Source organism: Adiantum capillus-veneris, chromosome 7 (assembly GCF_014529385.1).
Source record: "Adiantum capillus-veneris isolate H3 chromosome 7, ASM1452938v2, whole genome shotgun sequence".
Lineage (NCBI taxonomy): Eukaryota > Viridiplantae > Streptophyta > Polypodiopsida > Polypodiales > Pteridaceae > Adiantum > Adiantum capillus-veneris.
The window spans coordinates 158930716-158952408 of record NC_140937.1 but is presented as its reverse complement, the minus strand read 5'-3'; the positions used below and the strand labels follow the sequence as shown (position 1 = coordinate 158952408).

Here is a 21693-nt window from a genome sequence, read left to right as displayed (position 1 = left end):
TACGTTGAGTGCGGATTGCCATTGTATGTGAAAATGTGGAGCCATTTTTGGCATTTCTACTCGCTGGCATTGAGTAGTGTTATGGTTTATGGTAGAGACTGTACTTGAGTTTTTGCTCAGTTTGCAAGGGAAACGCTGCCACATTTCTTTCAGATCCTCATCATGGTTTATGCATATTCACAGTTTACTCTCTGATGGTTTAGTGGTCGAGTTGTCTCCCACTCTGGCAGTTATCTGCAGTTTTTTGGCTTGCAGTTTATGTTGAGTTTTGACTCATTTTGCAAAGGAAATTCTGTTCATTTTTCCTTGTCTTCTCGCCATAAAAGTTTGCAGTGTTATGCCATCTTGTACAATGGTCGATATATTCCCACTTTGACAGTGCTTGAGTGTTTACTCTCACTTTGACACGTCTTGTCAGCTTGAAAATAGTTTGGTGTTCTTGTACCCACTCTCGCACGAGAAAGGATTAGCGTATGCTTATGTGGCTACAGACTTTGACAGTCACACGTTTCACATATTTTTGTAGACAGTTTCTCTTGTGGGATGCGTTTTGAGCTAGTTTGCTCTCTGCTTGCGTACATGGTTATGCGCTTTGCGCTCGGATAAGAAATTTGTCCTAGTTTATGCTTGCAGATAGCAGATTGTGGAGTTGTTTTATGCATATGCGAGCATCGGTTTTGATGCAATCGGTCATGGTTTCATGATTGTATAGTGGTCGAGTGATCTCCCACTTTGTTGCCATTTTTTGCATTCACTTATAGCAGATATGTGTGATAGTGAGAGACAACGGTCTAGTTCTTGCCAATACTTGTGTTGTTGGCATTGTGGTCACATAGGGAACATTAGACGCCATAGTTTGCCTCGAGTGTACCTCTTGTAGATTTGTCTATGGATAGCACACTTTCTCCACAGTGGTTACTAGATAGCGATGCTGCTTTCCACGTCAAACTATGTCGTGAGTGGTTTAACACATTTTCTAGTGGGAGACTTGGCTATGTGCACTTGGCCGATGGTTCGACATTTGACATAGAGGGTGCAGGAGACGTTTGTTTGTCTTTACCCAATGGTGCATCATACACGCTACGACATGTGTGCTACGTTTCTCAGCTGAGACAGAGCTTGATCTCAGTGTGATAGTTAACAGACTTTGGTTGTCAGATACTGCTTAGAGAGAAGTTTTTCTAGATGCATTGCGGTTCATTAGTGATTACTAGACGAGCCCACAACGGCCTGGTATATCCTATGCATGTGTCTGAGGTTCGAGACGACGTAGTCTCAATTTTGTTATTGGCATGCTTTGAGTGAGAAACGAGGCGTGTCTCTTTCGTAGGTGAGCTCCACCATGCTCACGAGACAGAGCATTTAGCTGTACAAGATGTTCTACTAGATTCTGTAGAGACAGGGATAGAGCGGCAGTGCTCTAGTGAGACACAATAGGTGCCATCAGACTTTGTGCAGACAAAGGTACAACAGGTCTGTTCCCTAGAGACACAGAGGTGATGACAGATATGGAGTTTTTCGATATGCTCATGTTAGAGGCTGATGAGCTGGTACCAGGACACACAGTTTTTCCTATGGGTGAGAGGGACGTAGGTTTCCCAGTGTTGGTGTTAACACATCCATATGTGATAGGTAGTCCTGATGATGCAGTGATTGCAGATAGCGCAGGGGAGGTGAGTACAATTTGATTAACACAGGTTTCGTCAGCGCTCGAGCGTCTCATGTTCGACTTGTTAGTGTCGAGCCCCGATCTAGCAGTTGCAATGGGAGCATTTGCAGCAGGCATGTCAGTCGTGCAATGGCTAACACTAGCATGATGCATAATGGAGTTTTGCAAACCATACAAAGTAGTTTGCGAGATTTACATGCAGGCTCTATATCTTGTACATACTAGTAGTTTAGCTAGTAGGTCTCAATTATCGGCGCATCGCCTTTAAGTGGGAGATTGTTGGGGTAAAGGTGATGCTCCTTTGCTCGGGGCTGGACATCCAGTCGCCCGCCCACCATGTGTACATGCCCTTATTCATTATACATATATGAATAAGGAGCACCTCATTCACTACTTCCAGAGGTTGCTCCACCCACACACTATGTTCTCTCTCTCTCTCTCTCTCTCTCTCTCTCTCTCTCTCTCTCTCTCTCTCTCTCTCTCTCTCTCGCTTTCCGCACACGCACCGCATTCGCGCACTCACAAAAACAACACAGGGCTTTTGCCCATCTCAGCATCTTCGAACAACTTTGTGAAGAACTCGATCTTGCTTGATCATTGGCACCAACTCCTCGATGCAAAAAATGTAAGTCGGAGTCTGAGCTTGGATCTGTGTAAACCTATAAACAATGTTGTGAGGAAAATTGGAGGACAAAAGTTGCAGAGCAAGTAAGGATTGGGTTTTGGTGTATACCAAGAGGAAGACTGGAAATAGGAAGAGTATTTACGTGGCAGTGAATGGTTAGATTTGGTTGAGTCTATGTTACGATGCTACGGAGCATGAGAGCCAAAAGGCATTGCTAGGGCAAGTCTTAGATTGTTGGAGTAGAGAAATGGATGCTTTGGACCCGTTTAGTCAAAAAATTTGATGGGCCAAGGTGCCATTTTCAACCTTCGTAGGAATACAACAAGTCTTCACATCCCCTTATCATCCCCAAACCAATGGGTTAACCGCACTTAGGATGAACACGATGATCAAGCAAGTCATTTGGGTATATGTTATCATCAGAAATTTCACATGATCTTCTCACCCTCAATCTCCAACCCACCAAGCAAATTGGTTGATACACATGCAACAGGTTCAGCCTCTCATGAGAATAACATTGCACACTAAGCTTCCCCAAGCTCAAGCAAAGCAAAAGATACGATAAGATGAGGGGCGCCATTGATGTAACCAAGGAGGTATCTATAAATGGAATGATCGACCAACAAAAAATGAGAAAAAGAAATTTGTCCGTGAGTGTGTGTGTGTGTGTGTGTGTGTGTGAGAGAGAGAGAGAGAGAGAGAGAGAGAGAGAGAGAGAGAGAGAGAGAGAATACAGTGTGCCTTACCCAGGGCCTTATTGCTTGTACATATACAAAACAATAAGGAGCACTCTCACTCATACTCTTTTGTTGAGAGGTCTCTCCACCCACTCTTCATGATGTCTCCCTTCTTCCCTTTCATGCACTGCGCACGCACGCATCACCAAGAGTGCGAGGCATAGGTGGAGGCTGCCTCACAGAGCCCGCTATCGTGATGAGCCAGAGAGAGCACGCTTTTGGGGGGAGGAGGCAAGGAAATCTTGGAAATTATTGGGTTTTCTTTAAAAGAGGGTGTGTATGTGAGTAGGGGAGAGTTGGTTCATCATCTGATTGATAATCAACAAAGCATTTCACCCCATCGAACTCATGATGAAACACGTCAAGTTTAGGTAGATTTCACATGCAGCTTGGCAACGTTGAAATGACAGCGGCAACATCGTCGTCTTCTGGTGTGAAGTGCAGAGGAAGCTGCATTCACACTATCTAGTGGGGGGGGGAGAGAGAGAGAGAGAGAGAGAGAGAGAGAGAGAGAGAGAGAGAGAGAGAGAGAGAGAGAGAGAGATCTTCTCTAACTCTACCAAGATTGGTAGAGTTAGGATTTTGCACCCGCGTTTGCTTACAACAAGAAGCGAAGGTCAACTCTGCCCGTTCGAAAGCTCGTCTATAAGGATATGATCACACGAGGCTTAATTATCAGTTATAGATAACTAAGCCAACTATACCCTGATAGAGCATTAAATGAATAACTACGCCTCTTGCATGGTCACACGAGGCTTAGTTATCCATTCATCCTCCCAAGTAAGCCTTGAACTTCACAACTATGCCAAAATTGGCATAGTTACAAAGGGTGGACATCAATGCTGCTCTTTGAGTGTGACCAAGAATGAGGCTTACTGATAACTAAGCCTCGCGTGACCATAGCCTAAGGAAATACGATGACACATCTCAGCACTCGATAAGGTAAGGAAGCTCTCGATGCCAGGCCAAGTGATTAATTTTCTCCTTGCTCAACTCATGATTAGTGCCGAGTGTAGCAAAGCGGTTGTGAGGCGTGCCATGGCTGCCACCCAAGCTTCGTCGACGCTAGCCTGGTTGGGTGGCAGTAGACGACACTACGTGACACCACCAGGGGTCTGTCTGAGGGCCACTTCCCCTTCTCCCTCTCCCGCTAGGCAGAGCAAGACTACGAGCAGAGGCCTTTGCATTGTCGCGAATAGCTCCTCCTCCTTTTTGGCCGAGCCTTCTTCAGCTAAAAGAGCATCTCAAGCAGGACCCCCTCCTCCTAATGGGAAAATTGTGAAGCTCAGACAACGCCTTGCTTCTGAGGGCATCGATGCCTATATCATTCCTTCAGAGGATCCGCACCAGGTGCCTTTGCTCATGCTCTTGTGTGTAACTTCTGCCCAGGTTGAGGGAGTGAGTGCTTCTGCTTGTTTTTGAGAGAGAGAGAGAGAGAGAGAGAGAGAGAGAGAGAGAGAGAGAGAGATGAAATGAAATGATATATTAACGTCTTCAAAAGGCCAAAATGACCTATGAGACCATCAGATACAAAGTGGTGAATCTAATACAATGTTTGAAGTACAAGTACATAAAAGTACCGAAAATAAAAATGAAAACTGAAAATGAGTGTGAAATGTGAAATGTGAAAATGTAAAATATGCCCTCAATGACAATCTGGGTGTCGTGCTAGAATGCCTATGATCCTCTGTTGGAGTCTCCGTCGATGGAGTGTGCTCCTGTGTCTCGGTCGTGGTCGTCTCGATCTCCCGAGCTCAGTCGCCTTGTCAATGAGGGTGCCTCTTGTATGAATGCGGGTACAACCCTGTGCTGGTGGTTGGTCTCTTGGCTCCCTCGATCCAAAGAAGTCTGTGATCTGTCTCTGCGACTGTCGTGCTCCATGTCTCCTCAACAGACTATCTCTATGTCGGTGTAGCTCAAGTAGATATAAGCCAAGGCATCTCTGATCCTGATACCTCATGACTCTATCTAGGGGTTCAAAACCCTCCCTAAATAAGCAATGGAAGCGCCCTCGTATCTCATAATACACAGTGCAGTGGCATATGTAGTGTAGCTCTGTCTCTGGCTCTCTACCGCATAGTTGACATATCCTAGACTCCAGCGGTATCCCTCTGAATATACCCGTCTCAGTCTCCAGCTGGCGTGAGGATGTGCGAATCTGACCAATAGCACATCGCAGACCATGAGACAAATGAGTGTCCATGTAGCACGGACGAGTCACAAACCCATCTCCCGAAAGTTGGAGAAGGTGCTCTTTGTAAAAAGCCATCTTCGTGCCCAACTCCTGCATCGGCTCTACCCATGTCCTCCTGGTGTCCAACTGTATTAGATCCTACTGAATGAGTCTAGTGATCTCCGTCCGTGTGACTGGCAGGGAGGGTGCATCTAGGGAATACTGAAAAGGAGGCAATCTATCCATGCTGAGACCATGCCTCTGAAACCATGAGGTCATCTGCGCATACCAACATGATGCATCTCCTTGCATCGCTAACTGTCTAGAAGACTCAAGAGCCAATCTAGTATATTTGCCTCTATGTGTATCCCATAGACTGTGCATAAAGGACATTGATCTAGTAAGAGCCTCAATCTCAATAGGAGTGGCGGCTACCTCCGCTCGAATAATCGCATGCGGTACGGAGGCCTTGGCTCTAATCATTCGGGATATCATAAATACCAAGGGTCTCTCCATGTTCCTCCAACTGTCATGATTCACAGATGGTCCCCAAACTTGGACCCCATAAAGCATAGCTGAAGCAACCAAAGTATCAAAGAGCCATAGCTTTGTTCGTGGTTCTTGAAACTGAACCTGCGAACACATTCTCTCTAGCCCTCCCAATGCCGCATAGGCTCTGGACAGTCTAGTCTCTGCTGCTCTCCTCAGAGTAAACCTTGGTCCCGTGAATACCACCCCCAGATATGTATATTCATTTGTGTACTCCACAGTGTCCTGACCATATACGAGTGTAGGTGCCGATCTCTTGACCCATTGTGGTGTGGTGTTAAACACCATAACCTTGGTTTTACCAAGGTTCACAGACAGTCCACTATCCTCTACAAAGTTGTGCAATGCATCTAATTGTCTTTGCATGCCCTCTGGCGACTCTGATATCAACACAATATCATCAGCATATAATAATAAAGGAATCCATGTCCCTGCTAGCTGAGCGCCTCTGTCACCCTCTGTCAATGTAGTCAGAGACCTCATCTACATACATACCAAAAAGTGTAGGGGACAAAGGACACCCCTGCTTCACTCCAATAGTGGAATGAACAATGTCAAAAATCCCCTTAAGAGTGCGTACCTGGCCAGTCACTGAGCCGTATAAAGCCATGATCCCCCATATGATCTCTGTGGGTACTCCCAACTTCAGTAGCCTGTGCATCAATCTGGCCCTCGGCACTGTGTCAAATGCTTTGCGGAAGTCCACAAAGCAACAACACATCCGTCTCCCATGTGCCCGACCCTCCTCAATAATGGCTCTGAGTGTAAGAATATGGTCCAAAGTGGAGAAACCCCTCCTGAATCCAGCTTGTCCTGCTGCTCGTATGCCCTCATTTTCTGCCCATTTACTCAGTTGTTGTTCAAGAATGGATGCATACAACCGTGCCAATGTGTGCCCTATCATAATAGTACGGTAGTTCCCTGGCATAGTGGGGTCCCCTGCCTTGATGATGATGTGAAATGAAATGTATATTAAACGTCTTCAAAATGCCAAAATGACCTATGAGACCAAACTGATACAATCTTTGTAGATCTAATACAATGTCTGCGTACAAAATAAAAATAAAGTAAAGTAAAAACTCAAATGATCATCACCATCATCATCATCAATGTTCGAGGATGCTCGGCATCGGGCGTTGTCCGAGATGTACAGTTGTACTGGACGTCTCCCATGTTGTGCTAGAATAGTCCCAATCCTTTGATGGAGCCTCCGTTGATGTCGTGGTGGCCCTTGTAGCTCTCTCAAGCTCAATGGCTCTGCCAATTAATATACCTCTGGTATAGATGGGCTCTAAAGTCTGCGGTGAAGCTTGCATCCGACTGTCGAGTCTCTTTGCTCTAAAGAAGTCAGTGATCTCCCTCTGTGAATGTCTCCCGCTATCTGATTTTCTATAAGAGACTCTTCCTATGTTGGCGCAGCTCTAGCAAAAACGAGCCGACGCACCAACGCCCTTTGGTCTAGGGCGATTGAACTAATTTAAACTCACCCCAAAAACGACCCGAGGCATCTCTGATTCTGATATCTCAGGATTCTCACAGTGGTCCAAAGCCCTCTCCGAATATATAGTGAAAGCGGCCTCGTATCTCATAGTATACCGGACAATGAGATATGTGATGTAACTCTATATGATGCAATTGACAAATCCTGGCATACATCTGTTGGTACTCTCCTAAATCTGCTAGTCTCAATCTCTTACTGATGCGATGATGTGTATATCTGACCAATAGCACATCGTATTTCATGGGTTAAATGAGTGTTCATATAGCCAGATAGTCCATGTTCAGGGACAGAAGAATTTAGTGGCAGATGTGTTGTCTAGAAAGTCCTTGTTTCTGGCTATTTCCGCGCTACATCATCGTGTTGAATGCTGGGTCGAGCAGGCTGATCTGAGAACTCCACGATTCCACTAAATAAATACTGAAAATTCACTTAATGCCTTGCTAAGGGGTGGTTCACACGCGGTAAAAGTGCTTGCATGCTAAACTAACTATCCAGTGCAAGAGAGGGTATGCAAGTGCGACCGGCCTCGACATGCACGTCCTGCTAGAGGCTCACAAAGTGCCAGGCTCAGTCGTAAGCTAAGACTCATGCTAGACTATGGTAGAAGCATGTCCACGTAGCGCAAGTGAAGTGCGCACGTGAGATCCCCCTGTTAAAGGTGAGGCACAACTGCAGAACTTCTATTTGTACTTCTGATACTGACTGCTTCTGATGCATGTGGATGCATAACCAATGGAAATTCCTCCAAACGCGTGGGTACTGGGGATGTCTATCTGCTACAATGTATCCACCGACCATACGAGTTGCTAGGTAGCCTTTCTACTGTCGCAGAATACCAACCTTTGTGATGACTCTGCCTTGCGAGCAAGTACTACCACTGGAATAGTCCTGTCGTGAAAACATTGCGGGTGAAAGGTAAGGGTGCTCGGAGGTAAATTCAACGGTTTCTTGTTGATGAAAGTGGATGCACGCTAGATGCGAATGCGAATGTAGAAGAGGCTAGGGATCCTGTCTCCAACTCCTTCCATATCCGCATAAGAGGCGAGTAGATCCTGGTACTTAAGATCCGGGTTCTCGTGTATCCAATGTCGATCTTCCTTCAAAGACATGGCAATGAAGATGGGATCTGTTAAGTCCATGGTCGGGACTCAGAAGATTCTCTGCGGAAAAAAAACTCGGAGAGGTTTCTTTGGGTTCTTTGGGTGCTTGAGTTCTTGAGGTTCTTGATTTTTCTTAGGTACTCGGGGCTCTTCCCTCCAGTTTGCGAAGCAGAAGCACACACAGAGCTCTGATACCAATGTCTGGGGAGTAATCCGCATGCGAGCGTCCTTGAGATAGGCGTGACTGCAAAGAGTGCCTAGCCCAAGCCCAAGTAGACAGAGCCGTGCGTAAAGCAACCTCCTCTGTCCAGGAGTCCTCATGTATGTGTACATAGCATGGCGGGCATTGCGTATCAGCAAAAAAGTGAACCACAATGTGTCTACATCCTGCTGCGTCTGGAGGTGTCACAGAAACTTGGCCAATGGCCAAAGAGTCTGAAGCATGTCTGTAACCCCTAGGTCTCCCATGTGATGAGAGAACTCTAGGGCCTATGTCTGTAGCCACTCCAACACTGAGTCAAAAGTCCACTCAGTCTGGTCCTTGCCGCAAAGGGGAAAAGAGAAGCCAACCGCTAAGTCCAAGGCCTCTATTCCCCTAGCTGCAAGGAACAGAACATGAACACTGAAGCAGGCTGCCTCAAGGTCTGATGAGGAGTCGCCTAGAAACCGTGTTAAGTCGTAGGCAAAGAAGTCCCACCGACCCCGAATGTCGAAGCTCGTCAGACCACGAGGGACTGCTGCAAAGGGAGACGTTTGTACTTGAAGAGAGAGTCACAAGAAAGGCTGTCCCTCTCTCGCGAAGCGACTCGTGGCAAAGGCGCTGCCAAGAGATCTCCTAGTAGCCGAGGATGGCTTTGCCCCCTGGGTCGACTGAGGGACTGGAGCGGGGGGGGGGGGGGGGCGCGAGGGGGATCGACAGAAGTAGGAGGGCGAGGTGGAGAGGCGGGGGGAGCAGGAGGTGAGGGGGGGGCTGAAGAGGAGGGGGGGATCTCGTGGGGAGGGGGGGGCTGTCGAGGGTGAGGCTGAGGTGGAGGCTGGAGTAAGGACCTCGTCTTGCTGAAGAGGGTCGAATCGGTTCCCCGTGGGAACCCACTGCTGCTAGGCAGACGCCTGAGGACCACTCTGAGAGCCAAGCTATCGCTGAGGCCCCTGTCATCGTCGACCACGAACCTGCTGCCAGCCCTCCTCCGCTTGAGCCCTAGGCTTGGAGGGTGGCTCTGCCCGCGTGCTCTGTGTCTTTGCCTGCTGCTGCTGGCTAGCCCTAGAAGGCTGGGGTTGGGCCTGTGGTGTAGGTCGGGGCCTCCTCCGTGGCCAGGCCTTCGCAAGATGGCCCATCTGTCGAGAAATGAAGCATTGATTCGGGAGGCCCGAATACTCCACGCTCTGTCTAAACCAACCCCCACTCACCGGAGGAAGTAGGATGACCTTTGGGAGAATGTGGGTGTTCCTAACCAGAACGCGAATTGAGGGAATGCCGGCCGCCTTGGCAGCTACTGAGGTTGCCGTGCGAGGCGTCTCCAGGACAGTCCCAATTGCTGAGCCTATTGTGGACAAAAGTGGTAGGTACTCCCTCCTCAAACAAGGAAAGCAGATGGAGATGGGAAGGTCTGCCTCCTCTACCAGAACATCTGAAGTAGGTCAAAACCATGTCTCCACTGTCGAAAGTGGGCTCGAACTGCTCGGGTGGTCAAGGGGCTCATGGCGATGACCTTGGACGCCATCTCGGAGGTCTCAAACTCGATCTGGTAGTAGCCATGTCCGAGAAACTGAACATCCAAGATCTTGCCCACCTCTGCGAGAAGGCGGGCTTGGAGAAGATCACGGAGCTCTCCTCTGTTGGGTCTGGTGCCGAGAATCTTGCAGATGACGGAGGTCGCCTGGAGGCGCTCCACCTCTGCTGCGAGGCTCGCTTGCTCTGTCGATGAAAGAGCAAGTCGGATGGTGGGCTCTGCAGGGTCGGGCGAGGGGGCTTCTGAGGAGTCCCTCTGGGGCGGAGCATGAGCCTCCATTTGTGTCTGTTGCCGTGGAGAAGGGCAGCCAACAGGCCTAGTGTTTTTGGCAGGACAGCAGTTCCTTTGACCATCGTTTCTCATCTGCTTCAGCCTCCTCTTCCTCCCGATCTTGGACAGCCGGAGCCCCGCTCCTTGCCCCTTGGTCTTCCTGCTTGGAAGCTGAACAGTTGTGACTATTGCCGGCGATTTTCCGATCACTTGCTGATTTTCAGCCTGTTTTGGTGTATTTACAGCCCTCACCTACCAACCTCGGCATCCGGTGTTCATCACTTGGCGTTTTTGCTCAAACCCCTGCGTTCTCATGATGTTTCGAGCTCCCTTTTGCTGCGATTTCAGGTTTGGACAGGACCTCAACTTTGCTTCATCGGCATCCCTTCGGGTTTCCCTTGCCTCTCCTGTCACTTACACCCTACTTCGCGGTCATTTTGGCGTTCTATCCGGCGTGGTTATTCGGATCTTCTTCTCACCTTTGCCTCTTCTTCTCCGACATTGAGACGTAGACTCAGATATAGGTTCTGGCACAACGGACGGATCTGCCTCGACGTTGCAGATCTTCCCTCCTCGAGGTTCTCTTGCCCTCGGGAAGATGCAGGGGATTGGATTGGTACATGTACTTATGTGGACGTGGCTTGTATTTTCCACTGCTGCTGCTTCCTCAGTAACCCTCCCTACCTCTCCCTCGACTGTTGTCTCTCTATTTGGGATTGCCCTATCGACCTCCTTCTTGGTTCTCTGTATGATAGACCCGTGCCTCTTGGCACGTCAGACACTTCTTTTGGACATGATCTACTAGATATGAGTATCCTTTGGCATCTGGATGCCTGCATGGTCTCTTCTGGCACACTGCTACATGGTGGCTCTTTTGCCTTTGCCTCTACTTGGTAGAGCCTCTTCCTTGCTTCTGCTTGGTCGTGTGGCTCCTCCACTTGGAGTTTGGATGTACCTATGCACTACTTACACGGTGAAGACCTCTTGGATGATTCTTGCTTTGCTGGTCTACTCCGAGGCTATGACTTCTACATCACTGGTCATTCTTCCCCTTGCATCCTCTCAATTGTCCTTTACCTCACCACATTTCATTACCTCTCAAGGGGGGGGAGTTCTTCCTTGACGCGTGTCTTCATGACTTGCACTTGTAGACTCTCTCTTGGATATGTTGTCCAGACCCCGGTGGTGGATGTGCTTGCTCCCACAGGTTGACTTTGCCAGGATCTCTTTTGGCTCTCTTTTGTCCGATATTGTGTGTGTACCTTGGAACGACAGATCATATTGCAGCTTATATATACCTTCAAGACGACTCTTCTCCCGAAAGATTGCAGATATTGCGGTCTCTACATGGATGGATTGCTTATCCTGTCATCTTGTCTACTATGGTGGTCGATGCCTTCTCTATTGAGCCTCTTCTTCTGCTCTTCCTCCCTCTTCTGCTCGAGATTCTTTGACTTGGATATGCTACTGGTTTCCCACCTCGGCAGTTTTCCTCTCCTCGTGGTCAGATTGTTCCTCTTCAGAAGAGGTCCCCATGTCTTGTCTCCTGCTGCTACACTGGGTTCCTCCATCTCAGTGGTGATCATCACCGATGGGCTATTGGACGCTCATCTTAGGTTACTTCCTCATATAAATCCTCTTCAGCGACTTTTTCCGTAGCTTGCCACTTCATTAGCTTCCTTGTGCGACTTGATCAGATTTGCCTTACCTTTGGTCATCATCACATTGGTGCTGTACGGATTGTCGTGTTGTTTGGCTGGCGTCGTCATCCTCTTCTCCGGGATTCACATCTCCAGATTTACCAGGCGTGTTGCATTTCTTCCTCGACAGCTTCTCAGCATCTGTTGTTGAGGGGGGGTGTTAGATTTTCTTCATCTCCAGATGCTTCGCGCAATGTCTACAGGCTCCTCACTTTCACGTTACAGGCTCCTCACTTTCACGTGCACTGGCCCTTGGTTGTGGGTTGGCCACCCGTACACCTGCTGCACAGGGATCTCAGTCACCTTTAGGGTTGTTTCAGCACATTGCCCACTTAGACCTGTTTGGTCACTTCACATTCCCCCATTTATATTGGAGGGTCATTTATTAGGTAGGATGATTTATTAGGCATTTGCCCTACCTGCGCCTATTCTCCTGCCCTCTTTTCCATTCTCTCATCATTGTACATGATTTGCCATGTGGAGTATATTGGCTTGCCAGCCTTTCACTATCTGTCTCTATCTCTCTTGTGCCATTGTCTCTTTCTCTCTCACCTTCCGCTGCACACTCTTGACACATACCGAGTACGAAATGTGGTTTTTGGGACATCATACGGTGCATCCTTATTTCATGGTAGCTGGACTGAAGATCGATCTTGGTGAAATATCTTACACCCAAGAGTCGATCCATGATGTCATCCATCGTAGGCAAGGGATACTTGTTTTCAACGGTGACTTTATTGAGACCCTTGTAATCTACGCGCCAAGAACAGGAGCGCCCCGTGGAGATTTACTTGGTTCAATCAAACCCTTGGCAACACTGGACAAGTGCCCCCCCTTGCCCTTGCCTATATAGCAGATGAGGGCTGGGTCAAGCAATGTCCACCAATTAACCCAACAACCCATAATTATGGGAAAACCTATGAGAATAGGATAAATGGGTCGGGTTCAAAAACTGTGCAGCCGGACCAAAATTGTCCGGCGAGGACACCAGATGAAGCCTAAATGTGTATGCATTGTGCAATGGGTGGCCAGCCCAGAGACACACTAGCTGTACAAGCATGCTGGAACCCTAGATGAAGCTGCAAAGTGGTGTAACTCTAACAGGATATTCAGCACTTGAGCCAATTTACGTACATTAGAAATTTATTACATCTGAGCCAGCCAGCTATTCACTACAACGTGTCCTATTGTGCTGAAGGTGCGTTCTTGCTTGCTTTGATATGCATAATAATGCTGCTTCAGTTTTTATTAAAAACCTTAATATCTATTGATGGAAGAGTATGCACATTGTTCAAGTTTTTGTGTTTAATGAGAAACGGGAAAGTGTCTTTTTTTGACTTTGATTGGAACTCTTTATAGAGTGAATACAGTGCAGATTGCTTTATGCGCAGAGCATATATCTCTGAGTTCACAGGATCAGCAGGTACTGCAGTCATAACAAAGGATTCTGCTGCTTTGTGGACAGACGGTCGATATTTTCTACAAGTATGTTTCTTGTTTATTCTGGTTGAGTTCAGCAATCAGTTTCAGGATGGTCTTAGTAGTTTGTAGGGGATCCTGCTTTATATAGTCCTTGCATTTACCTGAATAAGCATACCGAGCTGTTATATGAGACTGCAGGCTGAAAATCAGCTTGGACCAGATTGGCAGCTTATGCGAGCAGGGACTCCTGGGGTGCCATCGTATGGTGAATGGCTAAGGGACCAGTTGAACCCAGGGGCCAGTGTTGCTATTGATCCAGTAAGTTGCACTTAGCATTAATGCTGATTTGTTGGCTTACATTCTATGGAACTGGTCTTTGTTTCAAATTTTAGCTTATTAATAAGTTTTATTTTGGCTTGTGTTTTAGCTTTTGTTTTCCATAGAGGCAGCCAGAGAGCTCGAGCGTTGCTTGCTCAGCAGAGATCAGAAACTTGTTCTACTTGAAGGCTCCAACTTGGTAGATGATGTGTGGGGAGATGCGAGGCCGAAACTGCCAACATCACCATTAAGAGTGCACGATTTGAAATTTTCTGGCGTTGATGTGGCTACAAAACTTGGAAATCTAAGGAAGGATTTAACTTCAGCTGGTGCTACAGCCATAGCTGTTACTATGCTTGATGAAGTAGCATGGTTGTTTAATTTGGTAAGGCAATGTTTCCTTCAACTTCAGACACGATCACATGTTTCACTAGTTAAAGCTCCTTTTCTAGTCTTAGATATTAGAGTGCACACTCAATTTACTTAAATTTTAATCGGTAGACAGAGACACACCGGCACTAGGCTCTTGTGTTGCATCTAATAGTACATGCAAGGGCTGTTATAACTTAAAATCTAGGGAAAATTACCAAAATACCCTGTAATTTGTGGAAATTTCCAAAATACCCTTTAGATTTCAAAAATATTAGAGTGCACACTCAATATACTTAAATTTTAATCAGTAGACAGAGACACACCGGCACTAGGCTCTTGTGTTGCATTTAATAGTACATGCAAGGACTGTTATAACTTAAAATCTAGGGAAAAATTACCAAAATACCCTGTAATTTGTGGAAATTTCCAAAATACCCTTCAAATTTCAAAAATTCTTAATATACCCTTGTATCATTTTGGAATGGATTTGCCTCAAATTTTGCTTAGTGTAATCTTTATGACAATAGTGTTCTATCTCACAGTGTTTTGGACAAAATTATTCACCAATGAGCTCACAAATAATGGCATTTGTCTCTAAAAACGATGAACGATTTCGTTTTATGTGCCCACAATACCATTTTAAATCCTAGTCCTATCATCTTCTATTGAGGGAAACCAATCTTCCTGTGAAGAGCTGCAAAAAGATTGTCATTTGCGATGTTTGAGAGGTTAATGAGGGGTATTTTGGAGAAATTGAAGGGTATTTTGGGAATTTCTGGTCAAATATGAGGGGTATATTGGGAATTTTTGAAATTTGAGGGGTATTTTGGGAATTTCCACAAATTACGGGGGGTATTTTGGTGATTCTCCCTATAATCGACAGGGGTAACTTGAATCACGTTGTGGGCATGTGCCCAGCTAGGTACCAGACACTTAGATGTTGCTCTCTTATCTTTGTGTGAGCAGAAGTATAAATTCCATCAGGTGGATCGTATGCATAGATGTATAGTTTTGATCTTGTCCATAGTTAAGCAGTCAATAAGGGATTTTTCTAGATGTTTTTGATCTTATCAATAGTGACACAGTCAATTAGTGATCTAGTTTGCAGAAGTCATAAATGCCATCATCAACAAGTGGATTTTATGCATTTAGTTATAGCTGTGAAGCAGTCAATCAGAGGTTTCATTTTCTTATCAGAAGCTTCTGTATGACGGGTTTCGGTCTTTTGCAGCGTGGTAACGACGTTCCTCACAATCCTGTAGCCTATGCATATGCCATGATAGAGCTTGAAACTGCGACCCTTTTTACAGATCTTTCCAAAATAACAGATGAAGTCTCTTTGCATTTGAAGGAAGCACAGATTGCTGTCAAGCCTTACACATCAATTCTTTCGTTTCTGGAAAGGTGTGTTGAAGTCATCAGGTTGATATGCTTTATGTACTAGACTTGTATGACTTAATTAGTAGTGCCTAACTTTTTACAGATTAGCGTCAAATGGTTGCAAGCTTTGGCTGGATCCGGCCCGTGTGAATATTGCAGTCTTCAATGCATTTAATGCTGCATGCAAAACACACTACCGGAATTGCAAGAAGAGTAAGAAAGCTGGACAGGCTGAAAAGATTTCAAGTAACCACACGTCTGGAAATGAAATGGATGCTCCATATGTGCTTGAAAGGACTTCCCCTGTACCTTTAGCCAAAGCTAAGAAAAATGCTGCAGAACTCAACGGGATGAGGCAAGCACATCTAAGGTACATGAAACCAGTTACATACCATCTCTGTATTGACATTTTTTGTAGAATGGGTGCACATCGTACAATAATGATAGTAAATCGATGTCTGGGTCCTGGAAAAGGGTCAAAACTACTTCACAAACTAGGGTTCCCACTAGTAATCTAAGTTTTAGTGAAAAACTAATGTGTGTTTATGAGCATAATCACATCCTCTATTGTGCACTGTTGAGGCTAGTGGTGATGTTAGCACTATTATGCATGATGGAGCTAATGCTTCTATTGTCTTCTGGATGACTACCATGAGTTTATAATCCTTGAAAGGTGAATCTGGGATTTCCCAGAACATATCTAGGCTTATGTTTGGATTTAAGTTATGGACATGCGATCTATTATGTCTTGTGCCAAAAAGAAATTCAAGAGTTCGATCTGACTCTTTGGAGAACTTGATCGATGTCTTATTTGTCTCACAACTGATGTCATGTTATTGTCTAGAGATGCAGCAGCTTTAGTGGAGTTTTTGGCTTGGCTTGAAAACACCCTTGTTGTTGAAAGGAAACAACCCACAGAAGTGGAGGTGGCTGATGTGCTGCTAGGGTTCCGTAAAAAACAAAAAGGATTTCTGGATACAAGTTTCGACACTATCAGTGGTATGTAGTTTGGAAACATGGCACACTATTAGTATAACTTCTCTATTATATTGCTGATTAGGAAGTATATTCTTGCCTCAGAAACTATTGTGAGATTTGATTCCTCAAAAAATCTCTCGGAGTAGATGAAGATAGTGACAAAAGCCTCTGCCTTAGGTGTCAGAGTTCTGTGATTGTGTGCTCTCACCAATCATTCCTTTTCTGAATATTTTGTGCCCTCACAATAAAGGAACCAGATGTTTTTTGACTTGCTTCTGTTTAATGTGGTTAAAATGCCCTGGCACTGCATCTGTTTTTGATCTATGAGTTACATTGGACCTTCATTCCAACTAGATACGTATATCCTCTTAAAGTTTCAGGGTGAAGTTTGTTATTTTTTCTCCTCGAGATTGATTATTTATTTCCCTTTGATTCTCGATGTTGGCGTATTGGAATTTAGCCTTAACTCCCCTGTTTTCCTCTATGACAGAAGGCCTGGAAATTTTTTTAATTTGCTCATTCCTATTTGGGATTGTTCAGGATCAGGCCCCAATGGTGCCATAATACACTACAGAGCAGAGCCAGAAAGCTGTCGAGCTGTGGATGACAAGCACGTTTTTCTTCTGGACAGTGGTGCACAATATGTTGATGGCACTACAGATGTCACTCGTACTTTCCATTTTGGAACTCCAACAGCCCGACACAAAGAATGTTTCACTCGAGTATTGCAGGTGGATTTCTTCAAAGAAAAGTGGTTGCATATGGTTTTTTAATTTCCGACCACCTTCAGGGAATGGAGAACATGGGTTTTTGTCTCACTGTATTCACTTTTGCATATTATGCATTGAGTATGCACCTACTTATTTTTTTCCACGTAGAAGGAGCGAAAGGAAATATATTCTCACAGTTAAACCTGTATTTTTGAATTTTGAGGTGTTTTCAAGTACACATGTTTCTTCTTTTAATTTAAGGCCTTTTTCATAGGGTCACATTGCTGTGGACAAGGCTGTCTTTCCTGAAGGCACTCCTGGGTTTGTCCTTGATGTATTAGCACGATCATCGTTATGGAAGATTGGTCTGGATTATCGCCACGGTACCTGGCTTATGTATCACTTGATTCTCTTTGTGATTCGAACCTTGTTAAAGTTTTCTGTCTAATGTCAATGTCTTGTAGGTACTGGTCATGGAGTTGGGGCTGCACTTAATGTTCACGAGGGTCCTCAGAGCATAAGTGCTCGTTTTGGCAATATGACTGGTCTTGAGGCTGGCATGATTGTGAGCAATGAACCGGGATATTACGAGGATAGATCATTTGGCATTCGCATTGAGGTCAATCTTCTTTTGACACAAATTTTTTTGGATTGAGAACGTGAATCGACTTGCAATTTTGTCTAATTTGAATTGGACGTGTTTTTTTGATTCATTCACATATAACTACAAATTCCTGTGTTGACATGTTCATAAGCTGCAATATATACTAAACTGCTGAATATTAACCGACTCGTAATTAAAAAAGGACTAGTCAATTGATTTATGAGCATCTTAAGTACGCTCCATAGAGACCATGTACCTTTCTTAAATCCCATGTTTTACTAGGTCTTTCTTAGTCTTTTCTGCCAGGGTTTAGCAAGAATGGACAAGAGCATCACAAAGTAACATTCTTGTTTCCTTTAGTTGTAGCAACAAACTCTTAAAGGAACTGCTGTTTACCTTTACAACGCTATAAAGTATGAACTATAATTTTCTCCTGCAGAATTTACTGGTGGTTGGTGAAGTAAACACTGCAAATCGCTTTGGAGGGATAACCTATCTTGGCTTTGAGAAGCTTACGTTTGTTCCCATACAGGTTTCTTACTTGCGTACTAAAACTTTGACTAAATGGTGTGCTGGCTTCTTCAATCATTGAACACCCTGTGATGAGACTGTGTCTTTTATGTGCTTTTATAGATGCATGTGTGCGCCTGCATGTGTCTTTTTTGTGCTTTTATGCATGTGTGCGCCTGCCTGTGAACATTTCAAGCATAATTTTTTTTGGTTACGCTTACACTTGCATGGTATGTAATGTGTGCATGCTTAGTTGGCATGGACCTCTATTTCATTCAGCATGGAAAAAGACATATCCTCCTGTTCGTGCATACTCGGCCCTTGGAGCTTGTGTGGGTTGTCAGGAAATCATAAAGTTGAATGTTGTCATAGCCACAATTCTCAAATTTAATTACTATCTAAGTAGCTAGAGGCACAACTGACAGGCCTTTCTATTTTGGTCTTACCAGAAAAAATGATTTCACCTTTTTGTTGCTATACAGAAAAACCTCATGGATGTATTGTTACTATCTCAAGAGGATATCGATTGGGTGAATAACTACCATCAAGATGTTTGGGAGAAGGTAAAGTGCGAAGTTTGTTAGAGGTGTGAATAGTGTTCTCAAGCATTTTTTGAGCGTGGTGGTGGCTGTTATTTGAATGGTCAATTGTTCCATGTAATTTCATGGTCAAAGCTGCTGATTTGTTTTTTCCATGTGTGTATATGAAACTATGTAAGGTGTGCCTTAGTAGCTGCTTTAGTTCGGCTGAGAAGTACACTCGGTATTAGTGTGTTCTAATAAGAAGCAGCGTGCAGGTTTCTCCTTTGGTGGAAGGAAACACTCTTGCATGGTTGAAGCAGAACACCAGACCTTTGTCCAAAAGTTCGTGTTGATGTGGTTAGTAAATGAGATCCCTGGAATGTCAAAAGAAGACGCTTCCCCCCCCCCCCCCCCAAACTATAGGTAGCACATACGTATGCATGCATACGGGTGTGCCAATTAAATGTGTATTTATGCTGGATGAATTCATTCTTCCTCCTTAGGCTGAGAAAGGTGGATGTTTTGTAATTCTCTGTTCATTAAATACTTAAGATGAGGAAAGGAAGAAAGAGGACAACAAAAGAGGGAAATAGAGAGAAGTGGTAGCAATAGAAGAAGAAAAATATTGAAGGGCTACTGAAGCCAGCACACACACAGAGAGAGAGAGAGAGAGAGAGAGAGAGAGAGAGAGAGAGAGAGAGAGAGAGAGAGAGAGAGAGAGAGAGATGAAATGAAATGAAATGTTATATTAACGTCTTCAGAAGGCCAGAATGACCTATGAGACCAGACAGTTACAATGTGGTGGATCTGATACAAAGTCAGAGTAACAAAATAACCTAACAACAGTACAAAACAAAGATATATACTATGGGGTCCTAAGTTGATCGATGTGAACCAAGCAAACGACCAAGCAAAAAATGGGCGGCTTGTTGGGATAGCTGAATCACAAGAGATCTAGCATCGGTCGTTGGCGAATCTCATCAATTTCCTCCATGGTTAGTAGTCTGACCGGGCGTTGTGCATGGCTGGCCAGCGTGCTCCAAATTTTCTGTCGTAGCCTCCGTCGATGCTGTGTAGTTCTTCGCAGTCGCGGGCGCCTGGATTTCCCTAGTTCAATCGCTCGGTCAATCAGTGTGCCTCTGGTATGAGACGAGGGGGAGCTCTGCTGTGGGAGTGGCTCTTGTGGCTGTCCCGTGTCTGCTCTGAAGAAGTCTGTGATCCGTCTTTGAGACTGGCTAGCCTCGCCATTCATCAGGCTATCTCTGTGTCTGCGCAGCTCGAGCAAGAACAAACCCAGACATCTCTGATCTTCGTATCCCATGACTCTTGAGAGTGGTCCAAAACCTTCTCTGAACAAGCAATGGAAGCGGCCTCGTATCTCGTAGTAGACGGGGCAGCGACATGTATAGTGTTGCTCTGTCTCACGTTTCATGTTACACAAGGGGCATGTCTTGTCCTCTGCTGGTACTCCGCTGTATCTCCCCGTCTCAATCCGCAACTGGTGAGAAGATGTGCGTAACTGGCCAATAGCACATCGTATCCCATGAGACAAGTGGGTATCCATGTATCTGGGTCTCGCCACAAAACCATCTTCCGTAAGCTGGAGAAGGTGGTCTTTGTAAAAAGCCATCTTCGTGCCCAATTCCTGTGCTGGTTGTATCCATGTTCTTCTGGTGTGTCTAGCTGGGTCAGGTCTTGGTGTATGAGCTTGGTGATCTCTGACTGTGTAAGGGTGAGAGATGGTGCATCCAATGAGTAATGGAATGGTGGCAGCCGGTCTATGCTGAACCCATGTGCCTAAAACCATGATGTCATCTCCCCATACCAGCATGTTGTATCTCCTTGTATGGCTAACTGTCGAGAGGCTTCAAGTGCTATGCGAGCATATCTGTCTCTAGGAAGTGCCCATGTGCGGTTTATGAAGGAGACTGATCTGGTGAGCGCCTCCACCACAAGTGGGGGGGCCGCTAGCTCTGCTCGGATAATGGCCCGTGGTACTGATGCCTTGGCTCTAATGAGCCGCGAGATCATAGAGACGAGAGGTTTCTCCATGTTCCCCCATCCGTCTGAGCGACCCGTCCTCCCGTGGTGATCTAGTGAAGGTCCCCATATCTCGGTTCCATAGAGCAATGCTGAAGCCACCAAGGTGTCAAAGAGCTAGAGCTTCGTCCGGGGCTCCTGAAACTGAACCTGCGAACACATCCTCTCCAATCTACCCAATGCTGCGTGGGCTCTAGTAAGTCTGGTTTCTGCTGCTCTTCTGAGAATGTAGGTCCACTAAAAACCACTGAGAGAGAGAGAGAGAGAGAGAGAGAGAGAGAGAGAGAGAGAGAGAGAGAGAGAGAGAGAGAGAGAGAGAGAGAGAGATGTTAAATGAAATGAAATGTTATATTAACGTCTTCAAAAGGCCAAAGTGACCTATGAGACCAGAAAGTTACAATGTGGTGGATCTGATACAAAGTTAGAGTAACAAGATGACAAAATGACAGAATGATAAAATAAAGTACTATGGAATCCTAAACTGCTAGGTTTGAGCTAAGCAGCTAGCTGGGACAGCCAGATCACAAGAGATCCAGCATCGGTCGTCGCTGGTGGATCTCATCAATCTCCTCCATGGTCAGTAGTCTGATTGGGCGTCGTGCATGTCGGGCCAAAGTGATCCGAATCCTCGGATGCAGCCTCCGTCGATGCTATGTAGTCCTCCGCAGTCGTGTGCGTTTGGATCTCCCCAGCTCAGTCGCTCGGTCGATCAGTGTGCCTCTGGTGTGAGGCGACGAGCTCTGTTGTGGTAGTAATTCCTCCGAGTGTCCAGTGGCAGCACTAA

General features: G+C 45.6%; 1 protein-coding gene across 1 annotated transcript; it reads left to right on the top strand.

Moving 5' to 3' along the window:
- The first annotated feature begins 3992 nt into the window (after positions 1-3992).
- LOC147454924 (Metallopeptidase M24 family protein) lies at positions 3993-21232 on the top strand. The gene is made up of 13 exons (XM_086516746.1): positions 3993-4381; positions 13414-13539; positions 13675-13794; positions 13904-14179; positions 15398-15570; positions 15650-15916; positions 16391-16545; positions 17065-17255; positions 17509-17617; positions 17699-17853; positions 18278-18370; positions 18831-18911; positions 19145-21232. Exons 1-13 carry the CDS (start codon positions 4028-4030, stop codon positions 19220-19222), a joined length of 2178 nt encoding a protein of 725 aa, XP_086372872.1. The 5' UTR covers positions 3993-4027; the 3' UTR covers positions 19223-21232.
- The last annotated feature ends 461 nt before the right edge of the window (positions 21233-21693 follow it).

What these genes read in the sequence shown, in the direction of transcription:
- LOC147454924 (XM_086516746.1), top strand. Translation starts at nt 4,028, where the DNA reads ATGATTAGTGCCGAGTGTAGCAAAGCGGTTGTGAGGCGTGCCATGGCT. An exon ending in GTTTCACTCGAGTATTGCAG is followed by an intron (nt 17,256 to 17,508) that starts GTGGATTTCTTC and finishes CCTTTTTCATAG; the next exon opens with GGTCACATTGCTGTGGACAA. An exon ending in CATTTGGCATTCGCATTGAG is followed by an intron (nt 17,854 to 18,277) that starts GTCAATCTTCTT and finishes TTTCTCCTGCAG; the next exon opens with AATTTACTGGTGGTTGGTGA.